The following is a 27,529-nucleotide window of genomic DNA, read 5'->3' as shown; positions in this document are numbered from 1 at the left end:
CAGTGGCAATGGCCGTGTTGTCACGCGTCGGGTAGGCTTCCACCCATTTGCTAAAAGCGCATACAACAACAAGTACGTACTTCAGTCCTTGACATCTCTCTAATTGGATATAGTCCATCTGTAGGACTTCAAATGGATGGTTGGGGACCCCAAACCCTCCCCGGGGTACGACAGTTCCTTTCCCAGGGTTGTGTTGCAGGCAGACTAGACATTGTTGGACTAATCGTTTGGCTGAGTCTGCAATTCTATCGTTATGCCAAACTCGGGAGACAAGTTTGGTCATAGGGGCAGATCCTATGTGTGCAGGGGAATGGGCCATAGTCAGTATGGGGATCAGATACGATTTGGGTAGCAACCATTTGTTTGTGTCTTTTGTCCGCCAGCAGCCTTCATCGTCTTTTAATCCCACCCGTGCCCATTCAGTCAATTCATGTGGTGAGCTGGCCATTTGGATGTCCCTAATAGTTTCCCTAGCGTCCGTCCATTTTTCTGCTTGTGACCTAGTCACGTACATGTGAGTCGTCGTCCTATTCTCAGCTGTGGTTCGGGCAGTGATGTCGGCCAGTGCATTTCCCTGTCCAATGATGTCTGTCACCTTTTTGTGTGCTTGGTATTTGATTACGGCAAGTCGTTTGGGGAGGAGAACCGCTTCAGTCAGAGCGGAGACTAGATCTCCGTGCAGGATGGGTGTGCCATGAGATGTCAGAAATCCCCTCTCCTTCCATAAGAGCCCAAAATGATGAACCACCCCGAAGGCATACTGGCTGTCCGTGTAAATGTTTGCTGTCGTCCCCTTTGCTAGGATACATGCTCGCGTGAGGGCAATCAGTTCTGCCGCCTGTGCGGATCGTTGCGTGATGCGGGCGGTTTTGACTACAGTTCGGGCTGTGGTAACTGCATAGGCAGCTGAGGTGGTGCCGTCGGGGAGTTTAATGCAAGAGCCGTCTACCCATAGCTCTCCGTCAGGGTTTGGGAAGGCAGTGTCTCGGAGGTCAACTCTACTCCTAGTCTGTTTGTCCGTGAGGGTCACACAGTCATGTACAGGGGGGACATTTGGGTCTAGCGTCGTTTGTGTGCCCTCGTCCCTATCCTCTATTTTTCGGCCCATCCGCTACGTCTTTTGTGTCTCTATTTTTGTACGTATTTAACAGGACCGGACACTGGGACTTCCAGTGCCCAAATCCCTTGCAGAACGCACACTGGTTGTCGTCAATGTCTGTCCGTCCAGCATAGGGCACGGGGGTACGGTCTTTAGGGGGTGGATTTCTAGGGGCAGTCGACTGGTAGTGTCCTTTGTACGGTTCCCTACCTATCGTCGCTCCTTGCAATTGAGCGATCATTACTCGTTCTTTCAAGTCCTTTTTCTTTCTCTCAGTCGCTTTGTCATTCTCATTCTTTTGTCGTTCGTAGTATTGAGCCATCTGAAGGATAGCAGCGGGTTTGGAGGCAGCCCAAATACTTTCACTAGTCTGCAGTTTCTGCGAGACTTCTGGAGTCAGACCCTTTACGTAATTCTGGACGAATAAGTGATGTCCGGTTGCAGAGGTCATGTCCTGGCCACTGTAATCGGAGAACACCGTTTCGAACCTGGAAAAGTATTCTGATACGTCTTCCTGGGGTTTCTGGCAGCAGGCCGTTACTATCGACCAGTCCACCTTCTTTTCTGGGACTATGGTTTTGAGTTTTTGTACGATTTTGTCTGGCAGGTCTAGAATTGATTTCAAAGGCTTCTGTCCGGGCTCTCGTTGCTTGTCTATGCCATCGAGTTGTAACCAGGTATGTCCGAACAGCTCAAGGTGGTCGACTTTCCGGATTAGCTTCCACACATCAGCTGGTAGACACAGCCCGAAAAACAAGTCGATGTCCGCTAGGGTCATAATCGTCGACCCCAAGGCGGTACCTAATTTGGTGTAGAAGGCAGTGGGGTCCTTTCGTAGATCAGGCAAGGACTTTCGAAAAGTCAGGATGTCTTGCCGATCCCAGGGTTGGTAGACCCAGTTGTACATTACCCTCCCCCTCGCATCTTGGTGGTTAATATCGTCGTGTGTTCCCTGTCCTCGTGAGGGGACCCAATAAGGAGCTGCTTCTCTTATCGGCATCATGGTGTTAGTTCCCTCGGTTTGAGGTACAGTTGCTACAGGGGTCGTGGTGCTAGCTTCTAATCTTCGTTCAGTGAGGTGGCGGGAGACTTCAAGCGTGCGCATGAAGAGGTCCGTCACATCACACTCACCTCCGTCTCCAATGACGACTTTTCTATACAGAGTCGTTAGGCTTTCAGGACCTTTGGCTTGGTACCGATCTTCATAAGCATTAAGGGTGTGGTAACAGAAACGTGTAACAAAGTGTCGTTTGTGGTTATTGGCATATGAATTGCATATATCTGTTACGTAATCTTCGCTTTCTTTCCTTTCCACTAACGTCTTTACGATTTTATCAATCCCTGCTCGTTCATTCTTACTCAATCGATTTAATCTAGCGGAGTCTTTCTTCTCAGTGTCGGGGTCATCTACTGTTGCTGCTTGCGCTGCGCTGAGTACAAGGGGCTCGGCCGGTGCGGAGGCCCTGAGGACCGAGGCTCTGGTACCGCTCTCATCTGTGCTTGGGGGTTGCGTGCGTTGCACTAGGGGTTGGGAAGGGGCGTATGGAGGGGGCATGTAGATGATCGGGGGACCTAGCAGTAGATCATCGTTCGCTCGCTGCTTCGAAGGTAGCTCAGGGTAAAGCGTGGCGGGCGTTCTAACGGGACACTGGCTTGATGTTTCAGATTCTTGTTTTAGTTTAGCTTCCTCTCTTTCTTTTATTTCTTCTTTCAACTTGTTCGCGGCTAAATGAGCTGCTTTTCGTAATTCTTTTTCTAGTCTGACTTCATTTCTTTTCTTTCGCTGTTCTGTTTCTTTGCGCCACATGCCAAATCTATCAAGCATAGTGGGCGTTGTTTTATGGCTATGAAGGGCTGTTTCCAGCACGCTTATTTTAGTATCATCGAAGGATCCTATCAGTGGCCCCTGACTTTCCTGATCCTTTTTAGTATATTTATGCCATAACTTACTATAGGCTATGGCGACTAGTCCATACTTTAAAAACATATCCTTATTAGGGGTGCCCTCCAGAGGAGCCGGATGATCCACCTCTAATAAGCGGTCCGGGCTGAACCAACTACTGAACAATGGGGAGAAGATAGGCATGACGGGTTACAATGGGGACAAAAGTCTGCACTACCTATCCTTCACTACTTTGCGAAGACTAGGCAGAATATTTCTATTCTACAGTATTCGCAAATAGGGAATACCCAAAGAGAGAACTAATTCCAAACAGTCAATGTTCGGACAAACAATCAATCAATCAAATGAGGAATAAAATAGGCGCGACGGGTTACAACGGGGGCAAAAACCTGCGCTACCTACCCTTCACTATCTGCAAAGAGAGAGGGAAATTCCTGTTCCTCCCCGTTTGTAGGCAGAGAAGATCCTTTCAAAGAACCCATTTTGAACAGTTAATGCTCGAACAAACAATCAATCAATGGAGAGGGAAGTAGGCGCGACGGGTTACAACGGGGCCAAAAGCCTGCGCTACCTACCCTTCACTATCTGCAAAGGGAGAATACTCCTATCCTTCCCCGTTTGTAGACAGAGAATCTCTCAGAACCAAACAATCAAATGCGTAATACTAGTATTTTCCAAGACAATCAAACAACCAATTCGCAATTCGGCGTGTTACACGACCTTACCCGGACCGCATGGATAGTTTCTCGTCTTCCGCTTCCAGCGCCTGATCGTCCTTTATTCTCCGTAATTGCTGTGGCACTCCAGATGGTTCCCAGTCAGGACCGTAGATCACTCGAGAGAGGTCTGCTCGGAACCGGTGAAGTTCGGATGATCGGCTGCCAGACAAGGGTCTATCGGGCAGGAGCTCTTTCCCGATCGTTGCAGTCGTTCACACTGTCGTTGGGACCTCTCCCACTGGATCCACGTGTCACTGATGGGCCCCACGTTTGGGACGCCAATTGTGGAAAAAGGGCGCAAGCAGGTCAGATCGATTACCCCTTTTCAACGTTTGCCCGGCGATAGCCGCCTCTCACCCAACTCAGGGTTACCAAATAAAGAGGCAGGCGCTGGAGACTGGAAGGCGGGAAACAGGAGTTTATTCCGACGGAGCAGAACACGTCAAATCAGACAACAGGGTATGTTCTCGAGGTGCTCTAACCGCATCTCTGAGGCCTGGCCTCTTATACACAAGTTTTATGGCTTTATTACATTTATGACATCCGTGGTATTGCTTTGAAGTACGAAAAAGGCATCTTTGGAATCCCCGGTTCAGGCCCGTTCTCACACATATCTACAGTAGGGGTTCCCACCCAACTCTCAGCATGATGGCTATCGCGCAGCTGGACATTCCGCTGGGAACAGGAATGCGGGCGATTGGTCGGATCTAGGGGTGTGAAGGCATTGATTAATCCCCGCTCCTTTGATGTGAGGCGAGGTCCTACTGTAGGGGGCAATAAACTGTATCTGTTGGGCTAGGTGATGGCCTGGGATCAGGCCAGACAATCGGGCAGGGAGGAAGAGGTTATCAAAAAGGGCCTGTTCTATGAATGAGATGAAGGAGTGGGAGGGTTCAGCGCGGGATGTGGCTCGGAGGCAGGGTCGCGCTGGAGGTGCGTTTATGGCCCAGGCAGGAGAGACCGGGGGCTGTCGGTACGCAGGGGATGCTTGCGAGACCGGGGGGTGAGGGGGAGAGACTCGCTGGCTATTGGCAGTGGGCAGAGATACCATGGTTTTCAAAAAAATGGCTGCTGCTGCAAGTGTGCCTGAGTCTGAAAGGGGACAAGATGGCGCCGATAATGTTGACATCGCAAACCAGATTTTAACAGGAGTACGGGTGGGTTATGATTATGGGGTGCAGGGGTATTTAAAGGGAGTAGGGTGGGATTCGTTTTTAGGGTGTAAAGGGTAATAAAATAAAATAATACATAAAAATAATATAAATAATGCAATTTAAAAGAATAAATGTTTTAATTAAATTAAAAAATGTGTGTGTGTGTATATATATAAATATATATATATATATATATATATATATATATATATATACACACACAAACACACATATATATATATATATATACACAAACATATATTTGATGTTTTAATAATGTACTTTTACAATGTATATGACTTTACCACACATGCATTTGCGTTATAATGGCATGCGTGATAAAGTCATATGCGTTGTAAAAGTTTTAGAAATGATGTCTTTGCGGAGTAATAGTCCCGCGTTATAAAAAGTGCGGAGTGATGGTATGCGGGATGTTGGTTTGCGGAATATCTTCACATATTCCCGGGGGAGCGATAGTCCCTTTCTAGCTATTTCCGTGGATGCGGGCCTTGTGTCTGGATGTGCGTGGCGCGAGGCCTGTGCGCAACAGAAGTGGAAAATCTCCAGTGAGCGCTTCAGGCGTCACCGGAAGTTAAGGCGAGATTACATTTCCTGCACAATGGCCCCTGTTTGCGCTCCTTCCGGCCCTTGGGAATAGCGCCATGCCTGACCTCCATACAGTAAAGCAGGTGCACGTCACTGGGAGCGCAGGGCAAGCACACCCGGAGCTGGAATGTACAGAACCTGGGAAGAAAAAACAATGAAATATTGGTCACAACGCTCACTTTTTTTCCCCGTAATCCCGCGCCCCGCACACGCCCACGCCCCCAGCACACGATATGAGACATGGCATGAAGGGTGGAACGTACCACATGCCCCCAGCGTTTGTCATGCCCCCAGCACACGCCCACAGCACAACACAGACACGCCCACAAGGGACTACTTTGCTGGCATGGTTCTTTTACCTTTTAAATGTATATGGTGGGTGTCTGCATAGCCTATGTCCTTCTGCTGCAACTGCCCTTTCCAACGCTGTATTGGGTTTTGTAATTGGTGCTGTGGTTCCTGAGATTACCTGCCTCAAAGGTTTGGGCTCTCTCTTTATTATATTAGTATAGATATCGATATAGCCATGCACAGTTTTCTTATCAATAACTTCACTGCAAATGTTGCAGTGATATCAATGATGTCATAGAAGATGTCATGAGTGAGGTAATTTGTGGGGTTATTAGCAGTGCATGAGTTATAGTTACCTTAGGTGATGAGTTATAGTCTCTTGAGATAACTATAAATATAACTATGACTGCTGAATTTCTATGCTCTTGTGTGTTTGAAATCTGAACCTAACTAAAATGTTCCTGTAACCTTTATTTATTTCATTGAATATCTGTATTTTTTAAATGCTATTTCCTAACTGTAATGTCTGTGTAACCTGGGTGTGTGAGTGGGTGTGTGCCTGCATGTGTGACTGGCTGTGTGGGTCTTTGCGTGGTTTTGTGAGTCTCTGAGTGGGTGTGTGAGTGGCTGTACAGGTGTGTGAATGGTGTTTGGGTGTGTAAGTGTCTGATTGGGTCTGTGAATGGGTGTGTGAGTGGTTCTCTGTGTCTGTGAATGGGTGTTTGAGTGGCTTTATGGAGTATGTGAGTGGGTGTTTTGACTGTGCCTGTGGGTATGTGAGGAGATGTATTTTTTAATTAAGATATTGATTCAAAGACCTGTAACATATTCTCCCAGGCAGCCTGCACTGAGCGCTGCAGTGTATCTGCAGATCCTCACATGTTAACAGTTATGTCTCAGTGTCTGTGTGAGTGGGTGCATGAGTGTCTGAGTGGATCTGTGAGTGGGTGTGTGAGTGTCTGTGTGGATCTGTGGGTGGGCACATGCGTGTCTAAATGGGTCCATGACAGGGTACATGAGTGTCTGAATGGGTCTGTGAGTGAGTTCGTAAGAATCTAAGTGGCTCTCTGAGTGGGTGGGTGAGTTTTTGAGTGGGTCTGAGAGTGTGTGTGTGTGAGTGCATGCATGAGTGTCTCTGTGGGTATGTGAATGGGTGCGTGACCATCTGAGTGGGTCTGTGAGTGGGTGCATGAGTGTCTGAGTGGGTCTGTGAGTGGGTGTGTGAGCATCTAAGTAAGTCTGTGAGTGGGTGACTAGGTATCTGAGTAGGTCTGTCAGTGGGTATGTGAGTGTCTGAGTGGGTCTGTGATTGGGTTTGTGAGTGGGTGCATGAGTGTGTGAGTGGGCTTGTGAGTGGTGTGTCTGATTAGGACTATGAGTGGGTGCATCAATGTGTGAGTGGGTCTGTGAGTGGGTGTGTAAGTCTGTGAGTGGGTCTGTGAGTGTGGGCATGAGTGTATCGTTAGCTGGGTGCATGAGTGTCTCAGTGGGTCTGTGACTGGGTGTATGAGTGTCTCAGTGGGTCTGTGAGTTGGAGCGAAAGTCTCTGAGTAGGTCTGGCAGTGGGTGCATGAGTGTCTGAGTGCATCTGTAACCGGGTGCATGAGTGTCTCAGTGGGTCTGTGAATGGGTGTATGGGTATTTCAGTGGGTCTTTGGTCACAAAAGTCTCTGAGTGGGGGCTTGAGTGTCATAGTGGCTCAGTGAGTGGGTGTGTATGTCTCTGAGTGGGTCTGTAAGTGGGTGCGAGACTGCCAGAGTGGGTCTGCGAGTAGGTGCATGAGTGTCTGAGTTGGTCTGTGAATGGGTGCATACGTCTCTGAGTAGGTCTGTGAACGGGTGCATGAGTGTCTGAGTATGTCTGTAACTGGGTGCATGAGTGTCTGTACGTGGGTGTGTAAATATCTGAGTGTGAGTGTATCTGTGAGTGGGTGCAGACTGCCTGAGTGGTTCTGTGAGTGGGTATATTAGTCTCTGACTAGGTGTATGAGTGGGTGTCTGAGTGAGTGTGAATATATATATATATAAATATGGGATGTATGACATTACAACGCATGCTTTTACCACGCATGCCTTTACAACGCATGCTCTTACAACGCATAGCGCTTAGGTGTGCCGGATAGTGAATAGTTTAATTTACTATTCCAACTCCAGTCCCCGTGGATAGTAGGGAAGGTGTTGGATAGTAAATTAAATCTATTCCCTATCCTAGAGCGCCCCCAGCGCAATGCGTTGTAATGACATGCGTTGTAATAGTTGCGTCGTAAAGGCACTGCGTGGTAAAAGTTGCGTTGTAAAGGATGTTTCCCATAAATATGTATATATATTATATATTCATGGGGCCACATTGAGCGTCTGGATAATCCTCAAACATGGAAAAAAATACTTCTGGGCATTTTCTACTCCACCAGAGGTCCCTCGCAGACCCCTAGTTGGACTGCAGGAGGTCAGGGTACCTCTACCTAGTTCCCTTCTACTGCATTTCATCTTATGTTTTGCTGCTGGCGACCATTCCCTGATGACCAGAATGGCAGCTGCAAATTTCTACTTAAGTTGCAGCCAGCCAATCACTGCATTACTGTTGGCATGTGGGTTTGCGTAGCACCACAATGGACTTGCGAAGGGTCTGTGCCCCTAGATATGCAAATTTGTAGTCCCTTTAATATATCAAAAACTACTGAATGGATTTACACCAATTCACAAAAAGTGGGCTTAGTGGATCAAGATCTAGCTTTCTGCCAAATTTGATATAATTCCGTTCAGCCATTCGGGCTGTAGTCGTGTCTACAATCTCTATGAGAATTAACATAGGGAACACACTTTTTCTTTACCCTCTCCCTTTGCTGAACGGATTACATGGATAGCACAGTGCTATACATGCCGTGATAGAAAGGGACAAAGTATTTTACCATTTCCACAGCAAAGTCTTTTAGCATAGATATACCAAAGTGCTATCCATGCCGAGATTGTGCTAATCCCATGCTTAAAGACTTTTCTTTGGTGTGTAAGTACTGGTATGGGTCTATGAATGGGTATGTGAATGGTTGTGTGGGAGCGGGAGTGTGGGTATGAAAGGTTCTATGAGGGTGGGAGTGGTATGTCATTGATTCTGTGGATGATGTCATCATTAATACCATCAGCGGTGTCAGTTCAGTTCAGTTCACACAGCTTTATTCGATCATTATAAACAGATCAGAAAAGCACAACAGTCCATATAAAATTTGCCCACCAATAAATATACATTTATACAAAGTTAAAATAAGTATTAACCCTTTTGGCGCTGTGCATATATTCGCCCTTTGCGGGCAATTTAAATATTGGGCAGTATTCGAACGGCCCCCGCCGTCCTCTGCACACGCCCACCATGACGCATGACAGCCGGGGGCCGTCATGCACACCAGAGGGGTTAAACAAGTTTGCTGTGTTCCAGATAAGCCATTAAAAACATTTAAACATATTATTGATAAAAATAAAACTTCACAGTGCTACTAAGATACTAAGATATACAACCGCCTTTTTCCTCTTCCTAAAACAGGTCCATGGGAATGAGGCAACACAAAATCAAATAAAAGGCTCCAGTAAGGCCTTTCGAAAATACATGGTGACCCAGCATTGCCTAAAGGTTTGGGAGTATAAATGTTTTCCTCTCCTCAGAATAATTTTTACAAAATAGGACGATATATAGGTCGGTCTGCACGGCATGGTTATTGCAAGGGCAGGGAGCGAGATCTGCTAGTCTTTATTTGTTTTGTGGATGTCCCAGGAGTAACAGGATCATATTCATTCGGAAACGCAATAGGATTATTCTATGCGGCACGTTATTTAAATGAGATAGGTAATGGAAACCTTCTCCTGTTATTGATGGGACCAGATCATAAGCGATAGAAGAAGGAAGTATACTTTTTTTCCCTTCAAACATAATTTAATCATTGGGTATACAAGTCCGATATCCATTTCTTCGAAACCTTTTTGCATGAGTCGGGGTCCTGAAAAAGCTTTTCCTGCCCTATGGCTTTCAGTTCAGACTCAACATGATTTAACCACCCCCTCCTTTTATAGTGGTCTAAACTACAGCATTCCCTAATGATGGTTTGGGTCAAGTCCACTGTAGTTCTCCACCATATTGAGAGCCACAAGACGACTGGGGCCAACCTTATAGTATCACTCAAATAGGGAAGCCCCAGTTTGAGATGTAGGATGTAATTTGGGGCTGATTGGTGTAGAGATACACACTTTTTAAAGAAGCAGTCTTCCATTTGCTGTAATGATGCAGCATTGACCATCCCACAGACACCTGCCCAATATGTTGCCGCCGATTTTGTTTTTGCTAGATATATATTTTTCATTACATCTAGTGGACTGTCTCCCAATTTTTTGGCAAATCCCTTAACAGTGTTAAGGCTCCTTTGCATACCCTGGCCTCTTTTTTCCACTAGTTTAGACCACAAAAGCTCTTTATCAAAGAGCACTCCAAGGTATGAAAATGAGTCTATCACCTCGATTTTTTACCTGCTAGCTGGAAATGGGGATGTTTCTCACCTTTTGTCTCTCTGGCTACAATTATAAATGATTTGGATTCATTAAATTTTAGATCGAAGGAGGCCATAAAGATGAAATAGGCTTTAACTAGTTTTTGTAAGGATAACCCCGATCTAGCCTTTAATACCTCATCATCGGTGTATGCCAAGATCAGGAGAGGTGTTTGTTCAAATTTCCGCACATCCCGTGAAAGGGCTGACACGGAGGGCTCAACCCCGTTCGTATAGATAGAAAAAAGGAACAGGGCGAGCACACACTCCTGTCGTACTCCCTTTTTGAATTTAAAATGATGAGTGCACTCCCCCTTCCTTCCATACCTTACACAGGCAGTGGCGTTTGTGTTGAGCTGGCGAATTAGTCCATTAATCGGCGGGTCAATGCCCATATACACCATCATGGACCACAGCCTAGAGTGTGATACACAGTCAAAGGCTGATGTTAGGTCCATGAAGGCCATGCATAGCTTCCCGCTTTTGGCCTTCGGGTACTTCGCAATAGTTAGGGAGTGTTTCAGGCACTGATTGACCGTGAGAGTGAGCTAAAGAATGGTGATGGATTAAACCCAGATCAGCTGACTGGGGGTGAGTGTTTGATTTGCTCAAACGCTCCATCCATCATCCCCTTTTTTATCGCTTTGTTCGCCCTAAGTTGGCAGGGTATGCTCAGACGTGAGTCCCTTGCTCACTTTGCCACTGGATTCAAGATAGCCTGGCTGATGAGGATTATGAATCCGAAACCGGTCCCAGGATGCTTGTTTCCGGTCCAGGGAAGACATTGCTTGGCAGTTCGGGCTGGACTGTTCCCATGAGGCACAGGGTCAGACTGATTTGCATATGGCCATGTCTGAACTGGGGTGGCAGAGTGAGCTAAAGAATGGTGATGGATTAAACCCAGATCAGTTGACTGGTGGTGAGTGTTTGATTTGCTCAAACGCTCCGTCCATCATCCCCTTTTGTATCACTGATTGACTGTCCCCATTCCTCTGCGGAACCCATATTGAGCCCTCATAATTATGTTATGGGATTCTGCACAGTCCTCCAGTCTAACCAGGAGAACCCGGCCCATTAATTTAGCAGTGGTATCAAGGAGGGATATAGAGCGATAATTCTTTGGAGAGCACCTAACCCCTTTTTTATAAATCAGCACAATGATACTCTTTTTTTGAAACATAGTTTTAATGAAATTTAGTTTTCTCCACATCATATATGCACATACAATTGTACATCTGTGCGTTGAACAGTTTATGACAATATAGAAAGCATACCACAGCAATGCCCATATCGCATATTACCAAAGCCCACTTTCAGATATTCCCATCAGTGCTCTTATGCCTTGGCCATTCCAAAACTGAGCCAGTGCCAAGGCAATTGAGACCATCATGACATTATGGTATTTTTCCTGCATTTAATACCAAACAAAAGTATACTGCTGTCTCGCCAGCACATGGAATGCTTAAAACCCACAACTGTACTTCACCCTCCCCCCACCCTCTGATCCTGCTTATATACATAGTGACTCTCTCTAGGGTTGGTCGCCTACTCTGACACAAACACTATCCTCAGCCCATCATCACATTTCTGCTGATACCCAGGGCCATGCCACTCTACTCCGTGGGTTGTACCATGGCCTTATGTATTGCTAGCCTCGTTGTCAAAGGCTATGTCCAAAGATCTACATGCCTCCAAAATAATGTCCCAGTCCATCTCAATCGGTGTCTTGCGCAACGCCCTGGCTTCTTCCCGTCTCAATGTAGCGCTCTCTGCAACACCCCACCGTGTTAGTTTGCTGTGCCATGTATGGATAGTGGGTGGTGTTTTCGACTTACATCGCATAGTGATCGCCCGCACTGCCAAGAGGAGCGCCAAGTTCTTAAATCTATATTATACCTTGAACTTAGAAGTTCCCTTCACACCCCCAGGATACAGCCCTCAACTGCAGCATCTATCCCCCTTTGTGTGATTTCCGCTATATGTCCCCTGACTGAGGCCCAATATCCTCCAATCCGCAGACAGGACCATATCATGTGTACTAGATCCGCTTCCTCTAGTTGGCATCAGCAGTGGTGGCGCGCTGCCGGGAATATCTTGTCGAGCTTACGTGGCATAAGGTACGCCCTATGTAAGCACAATGATACTCTTATTCCATGAAGGTGGTGGACCCACTATCTGGATGCTATTAAACACATTGCAAATGTATGAGTAAAGGGATCGTAGTTAAGTTGGAAGAGGTCGATTGGTACTCCTTCTGATCCCGGGGCCTTACCGGGAATACATGATTCTAGTGCCTTTTGAACCTCAGATACAGAGAAGATTAGCCCTCCGTGAGGTAAAGGTTCTGAACTGCATACTGGAGTGGGTGAGGAGGTTGATGACCCAAATATTCCCTCAAAATGACTCACCCAAGGTTCATCATCTACTTGCACATCTAGTACGGGATCACTAATATCTTTAAAATGGGGAGCATTCACAATTTCCCAAAAGTCTTGCCTACTACCTGAGATAGCTGCTTGCTCAAGATCTTTCCATGCCCACGCCTTGTGGTCTTTCTCTCTCGCCCTCCTGGCTAATTTGTAGTAATTTCGTAGTAGACGGATGTTTGAATGATCTCTGGGAAGGGTTTTTAGAGCACTTACGAGGGTTATTTTATCTTTTGAACAGTCTGAGTCAAACCACCCCTTGTTAGCAGTAGCATTGGATGACTTCACCTGAGTAAGTGCTGTTTTTATTTTTACCAAGAGGTCGGTTAACCTGATAATCAAATCTGTGGGCAGTAGTTTTTCTCCCAAGCATGCTATTATATCTTCCTTTGCCATCACTAGGATTTCGGGGGCCAAATTTAGTTTTTGTACCTGTGGACATTTCAATTGGTAACCATTTTTCTTAGACAGGTAGACATCTTTTACAACCTGGTTGTGTTATTTGGGTTTGGATAATATATTTAGGTGGATCAACAGCATGGCATGATTACTATGGGGTGAAAATCGAATATTCTTAAGGGACACTTTCTGAGATAAATGCCCAGACATTAGTAAAAGTCAATTGTTAAACTCTTTGGTCCCCCTTCTGAAGGTGGTCCTTTGCCCTTTCTCATTCATTGCATTTAATATTAATAAATCCCACTGTAATAGCAGGCTGTTCAGGTTCTCCCCATACTTGTAAGATGAAGAGGGGATTGCCATGCCAATCTTCTGCTCCACATACCCTATCCCATTAAGTTTACAAAGTTGATTATTAAGGTCCCCCGCCCAGCTATGCCATTTGAGAAGTCATCAGTGATGTCACTGACCATGCCATGAGTGATGTAATCTGTGAGGTCCTTGGCAGTGCATTGCAGAGGTGAGAGTTATTTATAGTTAACTCACCCAACTATAACTGCTGAATTTCACTGATTTTGTACAAGTGAAACCTGAGCCTGACTATGACATCCCTGTAACCTCTCAGAAGCTCAAACCCACTCACAGACCTACTCAGACACTCTCACACATACTCATAGACTCACTCAGACACTCATGTACCCATTCACAGATGCACTACACACTCTTGCACCCACTAACTAACCCACTCAGGCACTCATTCACATTCTCACAGAACCACTCAGACACTCTCACAGCCACTCACAGATCCATTCCGACACTAATGCACCCACTCATAAGCTCACTGAGAGACTCATACACCAACTCACAGACCCAGTCAGAAAATTATGCGTTCACTCACAGACTGACTCACACCCTCATGGAAGCCGTTGGAAACCTACTCAGACAATCTGACACCCACTCACCGACCCACTCAGATACTCATGCACCCACTTAGACACTCACTCATCCTCTAACAGACCCACTCAGATATTCATGCTCCCACTCACACACACCCAGTGAGATACTTATGTAGCCACTCCCAGACACACCCACTGACAGACCCACTCATGCGGTGACACACACACTCACAGATCCATTGAGATAGGCATGCGTTCACATTTTAAATGTAGAAATTCAGTATAAAAAACAAAGTTACAGGGACATTGTCGTTAAGAAATAGAAATAAAAAACCTCAGGAATTCCATGAAAAAACAATGATTACTTGGATGTTAAAATTAGGCTCAGATTTCATGTATACAAAAGCACTGAAATTCAGCAGGTATAGTTACCCGAGCTAACTATAATATACACCTCAGTAATGCACTCCTTATGACCTCACATATTACATCACTGATGACATGTTAATTGACATCACTGATGATATCTCAAATGATACCTTGCAAGGGCATGTGAGTACATACATTGCATATTTTGTTTTACATGTAATGTGGTGTTGCATTTCAAGTGTGAATCCAGTTGCACTGTTGAACTATTTTGTGTTTCTCTTCACCTTCCTTACAATTACTACACTTCAAAAATCCCTTGTTGCGGAGCCAATACATGTTTGGGATGGGTTTAATAAAATGACTGCTGGTCAATTTGACCCTCAATCGTTTTGTTTTCCTGAAAGTGACAGAGGAATGGTTTCCTAAGGTGGTGGAGGCAAACCAGCTGATAAAGAGCCTAAAAAACACATGAGTATTCTGATGACAGATTCAACATTGGGAAGCACTTTAAGGGACCAACCTTTATAAAAAGAAAATGTAGCACGGACAGGAAAAAGATTTTATAAAAATGTTTCTGTTTTTCTCTCATAATATAAAACTGTTTATTCCAACCTGAATGTAAATAAAAATCAACTGGTTTTCTCCTTTTTCCAACTCTTCTATTACCTAACTATGTACGAATACGCAAACCCTATAACTTTGACGCACTGTTTCAAACTATGTGCTCTGCACTAGTCAATCTGGGCAGCTTTTCAGGTATGCAAGTATATTTATTGTCTTGATAACATCCAGCAGTTGTCTCAAGTTTCACAGACTTCTCATTTGTCAGCATCATGATGTACAAAGCCAAAAAGAGTTTTGCTGGTTCAATGCTGTTCCAATCATTGATGTAGCACACTGGAGCAGTGACCTGTAAAGGGTCAGATATAACATCAGCAACGTCGAAACAGTGTCAAGTGGATATCTTCTAAACACTCCACAGATATCTTATGGAATGGTGGACGTACTCAGTGGAACAGCATCTTTCTCCACCTTCTCGCAATTTACTTCAGCTGCAGCTGTGGTTTTGGTGCACACCTGCTCTAGACTCTCTGGATGTAAGGGGCCTTCTTTATGAGCGATTAGGGCATGATGTGGACAATCCTTTTAGGTCTAACCATACATGGTTCTTGTTGGCTTCTCAAATCCTGCAGCACATGTTTATACACATCAACTCTGACCACAGCACTAACTTCAATTGGATTATTTTCCAGGATCACTCATTCTCATTGTTACTGGTTGCCTCTTTGTGACAGGCGAATCACTTTACTACACATGTGTTCATTCTCATTGTTTTTGTTACTTGTTGCCTCTCTGCGATAGCTGCATCACTTTACTACTCATGTGTTCATTCTCATTGTTACTGGTCACCTTTTTGTGATAGCTGCATCACTTTACAAAAAAAACAGTATTTGTAAGTTGCAACCTATTCACCCATAAGGGTGTCAGTGTGCTGGGGGCCTTCAGGGAGATTTAGTGAGCTATTGCCCAGAGTCACATGAGGCTGAGCTGATCTGCCTCTGGCGCTGGGGATTGAACTTGGAGCCCCGCGCTCCGGAGCCAGCCGCACTGGTTGCTGCAACACAACTACACAGGGAACATCATGAACAAAGACTCTGGAACAACGAGTTCTGGAGTCGCACAAGCCGAACAACAACTTGCCTGTACTACGACTTAGCCTGAACCATGCATGTGGATGGTTCAGGCTAAGTCGGTCCAGTGTTTGGGATGGGTGGAGTAGAGGGGAGCGTTGGAGGAACAGGACAGGTAGGGGGGGTTGGGGGGTGGGGAGGGGGAGTTGGTGTTAGTTTTTAGGGGGTGGGAGGGGTTCAGGTCGATTTTAAGAGGTGAGGGGTTCCTGGTAGTTTTAGGGGTGGGGGTTGGTGTTAATTTTTAGGGGTTTGTGATCATTTTTAGGGGGTGGGAGGGGTTTGTGTTAGTTTTAAGGGAGTGGGTGTGTGGTTCATGATAGTTTTTAGAGGGTGGAAGGGGTTGGGGTTAGTTTTAAGGGAGGGGGGGGTCGTATTAGTTTTTAGGGGGTGGGGTTCTTGATAGTTTTTAGGGGGTGGGAGGGATTTGTGTTAGTTTTTAGGGTGGGAGAGGTTTGTATTAGTTTTAAAGGAGTGGGAGGGGTTGGTGTTAGTTTTTAGGAGGTTGGGGGTTCATGTAAGTTTGTAAGGGGGAATTGTGGGTATGGGGTCATTTTTAGGGATTGGGAGGGGTTCAGTTCATATTTTAGGGGGTGGGTTTACCACTTATTCCTTTACCATGAAAGACAGTGTGGTAAAAAAAACCGTGATTGAGACACGGTCATACTACAGACCCCGTGGTTTAGGGAGTCGTTGTTACGGAATTCGTTGTTCCAACATACAACCCAACTACACGCGTGTTCATTCTCATTGTTACTAGTAGCCTCTATGCAATAGCTGTATAACTTTAATGCGTGTTAAGTCTCATTGTTCCTGATAGCCTCTTTGCATTACCTCTATTACTACACGCGTGTTGTATAGAGAATTTCAGTAGCATATTGATTCCTAAATTGGTCTTCAGCTAAAAATGCTGCTTGTGGTCTCTTATGCAACTGCTGAGTGCACCAGAATTGTTTCAGACTGACTGCGCTTTGCATTGTGCAGATCGGAACTTCTTTTACACTTCACAGCACTTCAAATGCTCAAAAAATGTTTTTTCAGTCCTTATGGTGGTCATTGATTTATTCAGCAGGTGATACACATTTTTGACTCCTCACAAGTGGAGCAGCACGTGCTTTGGTTCAAAAGCTGGCCCATGTTTGTCATAACAATATTTGGATTGGCTTTTGTAAATGCCTCTCTTGTCGCTGAGAGAGCCCTCAAAAAACTGTTGTTACTTATTTCACTAATCACGAAATGTGCACTGTGCTTTGAGCACTGCTCTACCTACCCTTGTGGTTTTGCACCATATATTATTGATTGTTATTCAGATTAATATATTTCATTACTTTCTGGGCTGTATAAAATAAGTGCAATTGGTGGCAATTGTGCACATTAAGAAACAGACCTTGCACTTGTATGTTTCCCCATTTAATCCTCAATATTTCATGTATATCAACAATTTAGAGGGACTGTTGTTTCATTATTGCTATAATTACCTGCTTTCCATCCGAATATAGAGTTGATCTGTTTATACTGATAATGCTCAAGAACATTGACATGCATATCTGGTTGGCACACATACCCAACAGGTAAACCACACCATATGCTTTCTGTGTTACCATGCAGCAGAGAATGAGATGCTCTGTGCTCTAAGACACTCTGGGGTATATGTACAAGCCCTTATCCAAATGGGAATGTAACTTTTTCCGACGTTCCAGTGGCATTTGGGGCTTCGCCTTATTTACAAAGCAGCTTTAAGCCACTTTATGTGGCTTAACAATACCTTGTAAAGAAGGCTCCTTTTCACGCTATGCTTGAGGAAGGGGTGGGCAGTAGGTGTTGCGGTGGGCGTTACACCGCAACACCCATTAATTTTGACGCTGCCCCCTATTTACAAGGGTGGCGTAAATTGGAGGCAGCGCCAAAATTAAGACCAGCGAAAACCTGGTCTGAACTTAGTGAAATGAAGCAAAATGCTTTATTTCTCCTCGTTTTTGCTTTTCCATGTGGAAAAAGCAAAACGCTTTGGATTGTGTATGTGTAGGAAGGTGTCCCTTCCTGCACCGTAGCAATCTTTTAAAAAAAATTATATTTTGTAACTTCCATGTGCTTTAAGCAGCACGCATTGGAGTGACAAAACGGCATTTAAAGATTATTTATGTGCATGAAGGGTCATTTTCCTACACATAAACAATCTTCCCCTGCACGCAGACACCCTTACACTAAGGTGCAAGGGTGTCTGCATTGGTGCTAGGTAGCTAAGTGTAGCGCCAGCGCAGGGGAAAACACAAGGCTTCACCATATTCTTCTAAATATGACGCAACCTTGGGTTTCTGCAGTGGCGGAGTGAGGCGTTAAGCCATGACGGTTAACACCTCACTCTGCCTCTTTTTTGTACATATGCCCCCCTGTGAGCAGCCCACCCGCACCCCATAGAACCACCACAATACAAAACAGATATATTACAACCAACTGAATGCTGACTTTACAGAAAGGTAAAGTCACCCCAAGACCCTATGTAGCATTGAATACAACCTTCCATCAAACACTGCTGCTGATACAATAAGCACAGAAGAACCTCTGCCTTGCCATAATAAAACTCAACTAGACGCACTTCAGTATTAAAACCATGTAAGGCACTCGTTTATCTTCTAAAACCAGAAAGAACACAATAGTCTCAACAAAAAACTTGCATATGACATAACCCTCATAGTTCAAGCACTTAATGGGTTCATGCAATGATTCATTCATTCTGGGGTTCAGTAGAGTATGTACACAACGTTGACCTAGATACTGGAACAGCGCCCTACTAAAGGCGCCAATCAGAGTGATCTTGTTGGATCAAAAGCTGTGCATCAACTCTGTGCCCGAGTTCTGATTAAAAGTTGTGCAGGATTATCTTACTCCCAGGGTTTTGCCTGCTCATGTTTCTTCAGGTGAGATTTATATGCAAAAATAGACCTGTAACAGGGAAATATGCAAACATTGGGCAATAAACGAAGTAATCGATGCAGGCATTATAGCCAATTCTCACATGTCAAAGTCGGAAGTGAGTTCGAATTGAAATTACCCTGGGACAAATGCATCTTTTGCTGAATTGTTCATGTGTACCCTTTTTCTTATAATAAATAATGTTGTTGTATCACATGTAGAACAAAACCATATTATTTCCAGGCAAGAACGAAAAGAAATTAGCACTCATAAAAAATGGCACTGTTTGTTATTAGAAGGATCATGAAGCAGTTGCTTTAGCACGATGACGGCTCTGGCCATTGCTACAGCGACCTTGTGGAGCCAATGTCATTGAGGCAGTAAAAAAAACGGGACCATTTGACAGATGGATCTAACCCTGGTTGCAGGGAGCATTATCCTTTCCATATAATGCCGGGGGCGGTGGTTGTTATATTGACAATGTCCAGTCGGCCAAGGAAATTACATAAAAAGCGGATTGCTGACGACAGTGGTTATAGAGATCATGAGGCAGATGTACGACCGTTTTTTGCGGTTGCAAACGGGAATTCGTCCCGTTTGCGACTGCAAAATTGGTCTGCCCATTTACAAACCCTATTTTGCAAGTCAGTAGTCTATTGCCAACTTGCAAAATATGGTTTGCGACTCGCTATTAGGAAGGGGCATGCCAAAGGCGTCCCTTCCTAATAGCGAGTTCAACTGCAATGTATGATTGTTTTGCGACCGCATTTGCAAAACACTAGCAGTTTACCACCTACTTCAAGTAGGTGGTAAGCCACTCGCAACCAGGAAGGGGTCCCCGGTGGACCCCTTCCCCTTTGTGAGTGCGTGCGAACATATTTCTTAATGGCATGAAGTGGTCCCATGGACCACTGCCTGCCCTTAAAAAATGAAACTGAAAAGTTTCATTTTTTCTTTTTTCAAATGCAGCATTAAAAAAAATCTGCTTTATCAAAAAAGCAGGTACATACATGGAAGTCTGCTGACCCCAGCAGGCCACCATCCCTGGAAGAGCTAGCCATTCCTAATGGGGACACAAATAGCATCTGCCTCATGAATATTATTGAGGCATGCGATTTGCGACCCTATTAGGAATTGCTAACAGTGTCTGTGACACTGTTGTACATTGCTTTTTGCGAGTGTATGCCCAGACGTGGGTCCCTTGCTTACTTTGCCCCTGGATTCAAGGTAGCCTGGCTGATGAGGGCTGTTACCCCGAAACTGCTCCCAGGGTGCTAGTGTCTGGTCCAGGGAAGACCTGGCTTGGCAGTTAAGGCAGGACTGTTCCCATGAGGAACAGGGTCAAGACAGATTTGCATATGGCTGTGTCTTAACTGGGGTGGCGATGTGAGCTAAAGAACGATGATGGTTTCAACTCAGATTTGTAGATGTGGGTGAGTGTCTGAAATGTTTCAGCGCACCGTCCATCATTTCCTTGTATTTGCTCTGTTTTTTCCTTGAAGTAGGTCACAGGACACCACTGCATGGGTAATGAATGCTTTTTGTACCAAACACTGTATAAAAAGTTGATATGTGAATGTGGGCATTAAAGAGACACTATACTCTTTCCTTTACTAATATGGATTGTTGTCCCCTTTTTCCAGGAGGAGAAGGGAAAACACCTTCTAGCTAAAAGGATTAGGGAACTCAGAAAGGCCAAGGAAGGAAGTGCGGCAGAGGGAGGAGCTCACAAGCAGTGATGCAGGGGCAAAGTGGACCTCAGGGTGGACAACAGATCTCATCATTCACTTCCGGTCTGTAGTGGGAGATGTTTGAGGAGTCTTGTATTCACAACATGCTGGAGGGCTGCATGTGGTTTGCATTTATTTTTGAGTTAGGTTTATATTTGATTTTGAAAACCAAGATACACATCAAATGCCAGGTTACTGGCTCAATGGACTAATGCTGCCAATCCAGGGACCTGTGTTTGACCTTATGGTCAAATGGTAAAAACCTGGCAGGCCCACTCAGGCTTTCATCATTTCGAGGTCGCTAAAATGAGTACAATTAAGTTGGGTAACAATAATCAATCTGTTATTTCAAAGAGAAACCAGACTTGGGTGAACCTGCACTTTACAAATACTTTATGTTATTAGGTAATCACTCCAGTGACATAATAATAAAATTAGTTACAATTACAATTTTTGAAAGCAATTATTAAAGTCAAATCGTTGTGTCCTTTGGTTCATCAGCAATCCATTTAAAACACATGTTTCATCTCATGTTTACTGTTTGGTCACTAAAATGTTATGTGTGTTCATAAATCAGTGACTGTCTGAACATTCTGTCTTTGTTAAATAGAATTGAAGGCAAAAAATATTAAAATCAATATATATTTGTATAAGAAATCACGAAAAGTTTAATGTGTTTCCTGCTCTGAGTAAACGCTGTTACACAGAGATGTTCTCAAGGCAAGCACCAGAGGTCGAAGCAGGGTAGTACTGGCTTATAGGGCAAACTGGCAGTGTCAGATGGACAAGTCATACACATCAGTGTGTGGGCAGGTTTTGTTGTTTTGTTTGTGCCAGTGGTGTAGTAGGACTTTTTTATGGCAGTGTATGGGCTGGTGATGTGGCAGAGGTAGCAGTCACTGGATGTCAGAATATCAGATGGGGAAATATCATCTGACAAATGTTGTGCACTAAATATGGGGGCATATGTAAAAGGGGATTGCGTCACTGGAACATCACTTTTTCAACTTCCGCTGGCGTAATGCCCTGCACCATATTTACAAAGCAGCACTTAGCCACTTTGCATGGCTTAATACCACTTTGTAAATATGGTACCCTTTCTTGCAGGTAGCTGCGTGAAAGGGGCGTGCAATGGGTGTTGCTGTGGGCTTTCCACTGCAACACACATTGCTTTTTGACACTGTCCGAGATTTAAAAGGATGTGTAAATCTGGGGAAGCGCCACAAACTATTGCAATGCAAAATCAGGCGTAGATTGGCGCAACGAAGAAAAATACCTTTATTTCTCCACGTTTTTGCTTTTTCTATGTGTGCTGCTTCTATAGCACACATAGAGCAAAATGTCATTAATAATTGTTTCATAAAAACAATAAAAAAAATAACGGCAAAAATAATGGCAAAAAGCAGCACACATTGAAGTAGCAAATTGCCATTATTGATTGTCAATGTGTTGTAAGGGACACCTTCCTGCTCATAAACAATCATCCTTGCAATGCAGGCACCCTTGCCCTATGGCGCAAGGGTGTCTGTGTTGGCGCTAGACTGTATTTTTAGCAACAGCGCAAGGGAAAACACAGGGGTGCGCTGTATTCGTGTAAATACGCTGCATCCCCGTGTTTTGCAATGATAGAGCACGGCGCAGAAAAATCCGCCACAAAAATATTGTCCTATTGGGTGTAAATTTTCTAGTATTATTAACAATAGAGCAATATTTTTGCAGACCATATTTAGGACATTTATCTGTGTCCGTCGATGATACTCTAACAACTATAATCTGGTACTAAACCATTGCAAGCAGAACTGTGGAGGTGATGATAGGTTGCACTAGGATAAAAAAAACTGTGGTAAATGGGTGTTGAATCAGTAAGTAAAAACATCAGTAACTAAATAAAGGCATTTTCTGCTCAAAAGTGCAATTTAAAAAACAACAAGCATTGGTAAATGCATTAATCGATCAATCAGTGAATTGTAAGCGCGCTACTCACCTGTGAGGGTCTCAAGGCGCTGAGGGGAGGGGGGTGGGGGTGGGTTGGTCCGTAGATCTGTTAGCTGAACAGCCAGTTCTTGAGGGTCTTCCTGAAGGTATTCAGGGAGGAGGCGTGTCTGATGTTTGCTGGGAGCCCATTCCAGGATTTTGCCGCAATGTGAGAGAAGGATCTACTGGCTGCTCATGCTCTGTGGATGCGGGGGGATTCGGTTAGTGCCAGGTTTGAGGATTAGAGGTTTCTCTTGGGTGCTTGGAAGTTGAGGCTGTTTTTGAGGTATTTGGGCTGATGTTGTGTAGGCATTTGTAGGCGTGGGTGAGGATTTTTAAGGTGACTCTTTTCTCCATGGAGAGCCAGTGGAGGCATCAAAGGTGGTGGCTGATGTGTTCGTGCCGGGGAATGCCGAGGATGAGTGTGGCGCGGTGTTCTGTATCGTCTGGAGTTTTCAGAGTAGGGACTTGTTGATGCCGGCGTAGAGTACGTTTCCATAGTCCAGTCTGCTTGTGATGAGTGCATGGGTGACAGTCTTCCTTGACTCGGGGGGATCTGGCGTGGTCCGAGGGGGTGGGTGGGCTGCCGAGGGCGGTCGGCCACCAGGTGTTGTCCCATGCCGACCAAGGGGGTGGTACCGAGTACGAGGACTTCTCAGTGTTGAGTTTTTGGCAGCTGTTAGTCATTCAGGTTGCTACATCCTGCATTCCTTCCTGATAATGTAGTATGGCGCCGGTGGGGTCTTCTGTGAGGGAGAGGATGAGCTAGGTTTCGTCAGCATAGGATACGATGTTGAGGCCATGTTGTCAGACAATGGCGGCGAGGGGGGCCATGTAGATGTTGAAGAGTGTCGGGCCTAGTGGTGACCCCTGTGGGACTCCGCAGGTGATTTCCGTGGCGCCAGAGAGGAAGGGTGGTAGTCTGATTCTCTAGCTTCTTTCGGTGAGGAAGGACCGGATCCAGTCTAGGGCTGTTCCTTGTATGCCGGCATCGTGTAGTCTGGCGAGGAGGGTGTGGTGGGAAACGGTGTCAAAGGCTGCTGAGAGGTCGAGGAGGATGAGGGCTGTGGAGTGGCTCTGGTCCAGGATGTTGTGTATGTCATCTGTGGCTGTGAGTAGGACGGTTTCGGTGCTGTGGTTGCTTCGGAATCCTAATTGTGACGGATCGAGTATGGTGTTGTCCTGGATGAAACATGTCAGTTCCCTGTTGACAGTTTTCTCTGCAACTTTTGCCGCGAAGGGGAGGAGCGAGATGGGCCGGTAGTTCTTGAGGTCAGTAGGTTCAGCTGTGGGTTTCTTGAGCAGGGGTCTGACTTCTGCTTATTTCCACTCATCTGGTGCCTGTTTTGAGGGTGGTGTTGATGGTGATTTATAGCTCTGGTGTGATGGTGGCGGCGGCCCTGTGGTAGACGTGTGGCGGGCAAGGGTCAGTGGGGGCCCCTGAGTGGATGCCTTTCATGGTCGAGGCAGTGTCTACTGCCGTGATTAGCATCTAGGTGGAGATGGTGGGCTGGCTGGTGTGTCTAGGGGGCAGGTCGGCTGGGGCGTCTGGTTGATGGTCGACAAAGCTGTCGTGGAGGTGTTTGATTTTGAGGTGGAAGTAAGCTCTGTCGCAGAGGTCTTGGGATGGCATGATGTCTGTGGATTCGCTGCGAGGGTTGGTTAATTCTTTGGTGACACTGAAGAGCTCCTTGGAGTTGGTGAAGTTGGCAAGGATCTTGTTGTGGATGAAAGTCCTCTTGGTGGTTCTGATCCGGTTGTGGTAGACCGTCATGGCGTTCTTGTAGGTGGTGTGGTGTTCGGGTGTCTTGGTATTTCTCCAGTTCTTCTCCAGGCGTCTGCAGGTGCCCCTGGCTTCTTGGAGATCGGAGGTGAACCAGGCTGCTTTCCTGGGTTGTTGTTTGTCAGGGTTGCGTAGCGGGCGAGCTCGTCTTCGCTGGTGGAGATCCAGGTGTGGTGTTCCCTGGCTGCGACATTGGCGTCTGCTGCTGTTGTGTGGTTTAACAGGGTGCGGGTGAGGGTGGAGTTCAGTTGCTCCTTGGTGATCTTGCTCCAGTTCCTTTATGGTGGGCTTGGGGCAGGTTTAGGTGTCTTGTGCTTGTTGATGGTGAAGTGTACGCAGTGGTGGTCGGTTACAGGAGGTTGCATGGTGTGGCTGAAGTCTACGCTGTTTCCTGCGGCGAAGATGAGGCCGAGGGTGTGTCCTGCCCTGCGGGTTGGTGTGGTGATGAATTTCTTGAGTCCAATGTTAATGAGGTTGTCCCGGAGGGTGGTGGAGTTGGGGGTCACTGAGGTTGTCGAGATGGAAGTTTAGGTCTCCGATGAATATGTAGTTCATTGCAGCGATGGCATGGGGTGCGATAAGGTCGGGGATGGCAGTGGCGTATGGAGCCCGGGGGCCGGGAGGTCTGTAGATGAGGGTTCCGCGGAGTGTGGAGCCGTGGCTGGTCTTGATCTGGAAATGCAGGTGTTCGGTGGTGGGGAAGGTCTCGCTGTAGGTGGTGAGGGGGTTCTTGTGGGCAATGGCGAGGCCCCCTCCTGGGTGGTTGGGGCAGTCCTTCCTTAGGATTTTATATCCGATGGGGATGGCGGTGTTGATGTTGGGCGGAGGTGGCGTTGGTCCATGTCTCTGTGAAGAAGGCGATGTTGGGCGAGAGTGCATCTAGTAGGTTCCATATCTCCACAGCGTGTTTGTGCACGGAGAGCACGTTGAGGAGGATGCAGGTGAGGGTGTTGTTGGTATTGTCGTCGGTGGTTTTGGAGGCCGTGGTGTTGAAGGTCTTGCGGCAGCGGAGGCAGGAGAACTGCCCGTGGGTTGTGTTTGGGGTGGCTTGGAGGCAGTCCCCGCTTCTTCCTGTATTGAGTGCATGGAGGGCGGCGGAGCTGTAGTGGTGGGGGTGCAAGATGCAGGGTCCCTGGTGCTGACTGCGATCAAGTCACAGACAGGTGCAGATGGGCTTGCCTTAAGCATGCCTCTGGTGCGCCAGCGTCGCAACAGCGCAGCATCTGCTATGAAGTAGGGGAGGTGAGAGGGACGGCAGCTGGGAGGCGGGAGCGGACTAGGACAGGGGGCCGGGGACGCAGGGGCAGCAGCAGCTGGAAGGGAGTGGGTAGAGTATTGAAACACTACCAATGAGGCAAGAGACTGAAAACAAAATTAAAGAGAGAAAATATAGACAGTGCAGCAAAAATAAATGTGAGAGACACAGATAGTACAGCAATTACAGGCACAGCTGTTTAAGAATAGCACAGACAGTACCAGCAATTATGGGTGCAGGCAGAGCACACAGGGGCCTCAAACACCTCCCCGGAGGGGGCAGAAGGGCTCAGCGGCGACAAAGGTGGAGCAGAGCAGTGGGGAGAGCGTAAGCCTGAGACCAGGGTCAGAGGTCTAACTAGTGCTCCCCCGCAGCGGCCCCCATTAAGTAGGGGAGGTAGGAGGGACAGCAGCTGGGAGGCGGGGAGCAGACGAGGACAGTGGGGCGGGCCACAGGGGCAGCAGCGGAGGCAAGGGAGCGGGGATAGAATTGGAACACTACTAATGAGGCAAGAGACTGAAAACAAAATTAAACAGAGAAAAGATAGACAGTGCAGCAAAAATAAATGTGGGAGACACAGATAGTACAGCAATTATGGGTGCAGCTATATAATAATAGCACAGACAGTACCAGTAAATACTGGCATTAGGTTTTGCCTATGTGATTAATGATAAGATGTTTTGCTGTAATTTGTAGCTTGGTGAATAGTTGTGCAATATAAATTATTGATTGTGTGTTCACGTGTTAAGACTTGATGCAGGCTCCCTCTTGTCCCTGGAGAGGCTAGCTCCACACATCCATGACACACTGTGCACCATTATCCCCTTCAGACTGCCACGTGCCATCTGATCTGCACAGACACAAGAGTCGAGACACAAGGCAATACCTTGTGTTCATGTAGAGTCACAGGGGCTTAACAAAGGCCCCCACACCCCCCGCGGTGGCTGGGGGCCCCTAGGCTTCCCCACACTTGAAGTGGGCCCCCTCGTCCCCACACTGAATGGACTGCTAAAGCACAGGGCAGGGCCGGACTGGGAACTCAAAGCAGCCCTGGCAATTTTCTTGGACCAGCCCCTGACGAAGCACTGCCTGGCCCCCGAAGAGGGAAAACGCCTGCTTGCTACTTTTGTTACAGGGGGCCGTTATTGCAGCACTGTTACAAAACCGGCCCCCAGTAGCAAAACTGGCCCTCACACTGCAAAACCGGCACCCACCCTTTCAGCCTCCTGGGGAAACGCCTGATGCCCACTATGGCCAGTCCGGCAATGGCTGCATAAATACTTTACACATTACTTCTAAGTTAACCCTGGCTGCTTTTGTGCCGAACTACCAGAGAGTTAAGCGCAGATTAATTTAGTGACTTTTGTAGTTCATCCTAACAATCATCCTGAGAAGGATTGTGGTTGTTGCCTGAGTTACCCAATTTCTTACACTTTCTAATATGACATGGTGCCAGTATGAAAAACAATTGCAGATGCTACAATGAGCAGGACCACTTATATAAGACCCTCACAATTATGTGATTCTCAAATTGTTTCGAAAAAGACAAATATGTTTTAAAAAGTGTTTAAAGATTTATAGCACCTTGGTTACAATTATTTTTAAAGTTCTCAAATAATTGTTTTCTAAATACACTACGTCCAATGTTTTAAAATATGTGTATATATAAGAACAAACTGAACTCTATCAAGGAAGTGGATGGGGCACACCACAGTGTATCATGCACAGCACCATTAACCGCATGCGCGCTAGCGGGTTTTCCCGCTGCGCGCTGAAATTTAAAAAAAACGCGGTTT

General features: G+C 46.1%; 1 protein-coding gene across 1 annotated transcript in view; it reads left to right on the top strand.

The window, feature by feature from the left end:
• LOC144770500 (transmembrane channel-like protein 7) overlaps positions 1–21,381 on the top strand; it is a 345,542-nt gene extending 324,161 nt beyond the window's left edge. Inside the window, exon 16 of the mRNA XM_078655055.1 lies at positions 20,635–21,381. Coding sequence (XP_078511181.1) covers positions 20,635–20,730 — 96 coding nt within the window. The 3' untranslated portion in view covers positions 20,731–21,381. The remainder of the gene's footprint in view (positions 1–20,634) is intronic.
• Positions 21,382–27,529: the final 6,148 nt, after the last annotated feature.

This window comes from Lissotriton helveticus, chromosome 7 (assembly GCF_964261635.1).
Source record: "Lissotriton helveticus chromosome 7, aLisHel1.1, whole genome shotgun sequence".
Classification (NCBI taxonomy): Eukaryota; Metazoa; Chordata; class Amphibia; order Caudata; family Salamandridae; genus Lissotriton; species Lissotriton helveticus.
Note: the sequence above shows the minus strand (reverse complement) of the source record. Positions and strands in the feature narration are given on the sequence as shown.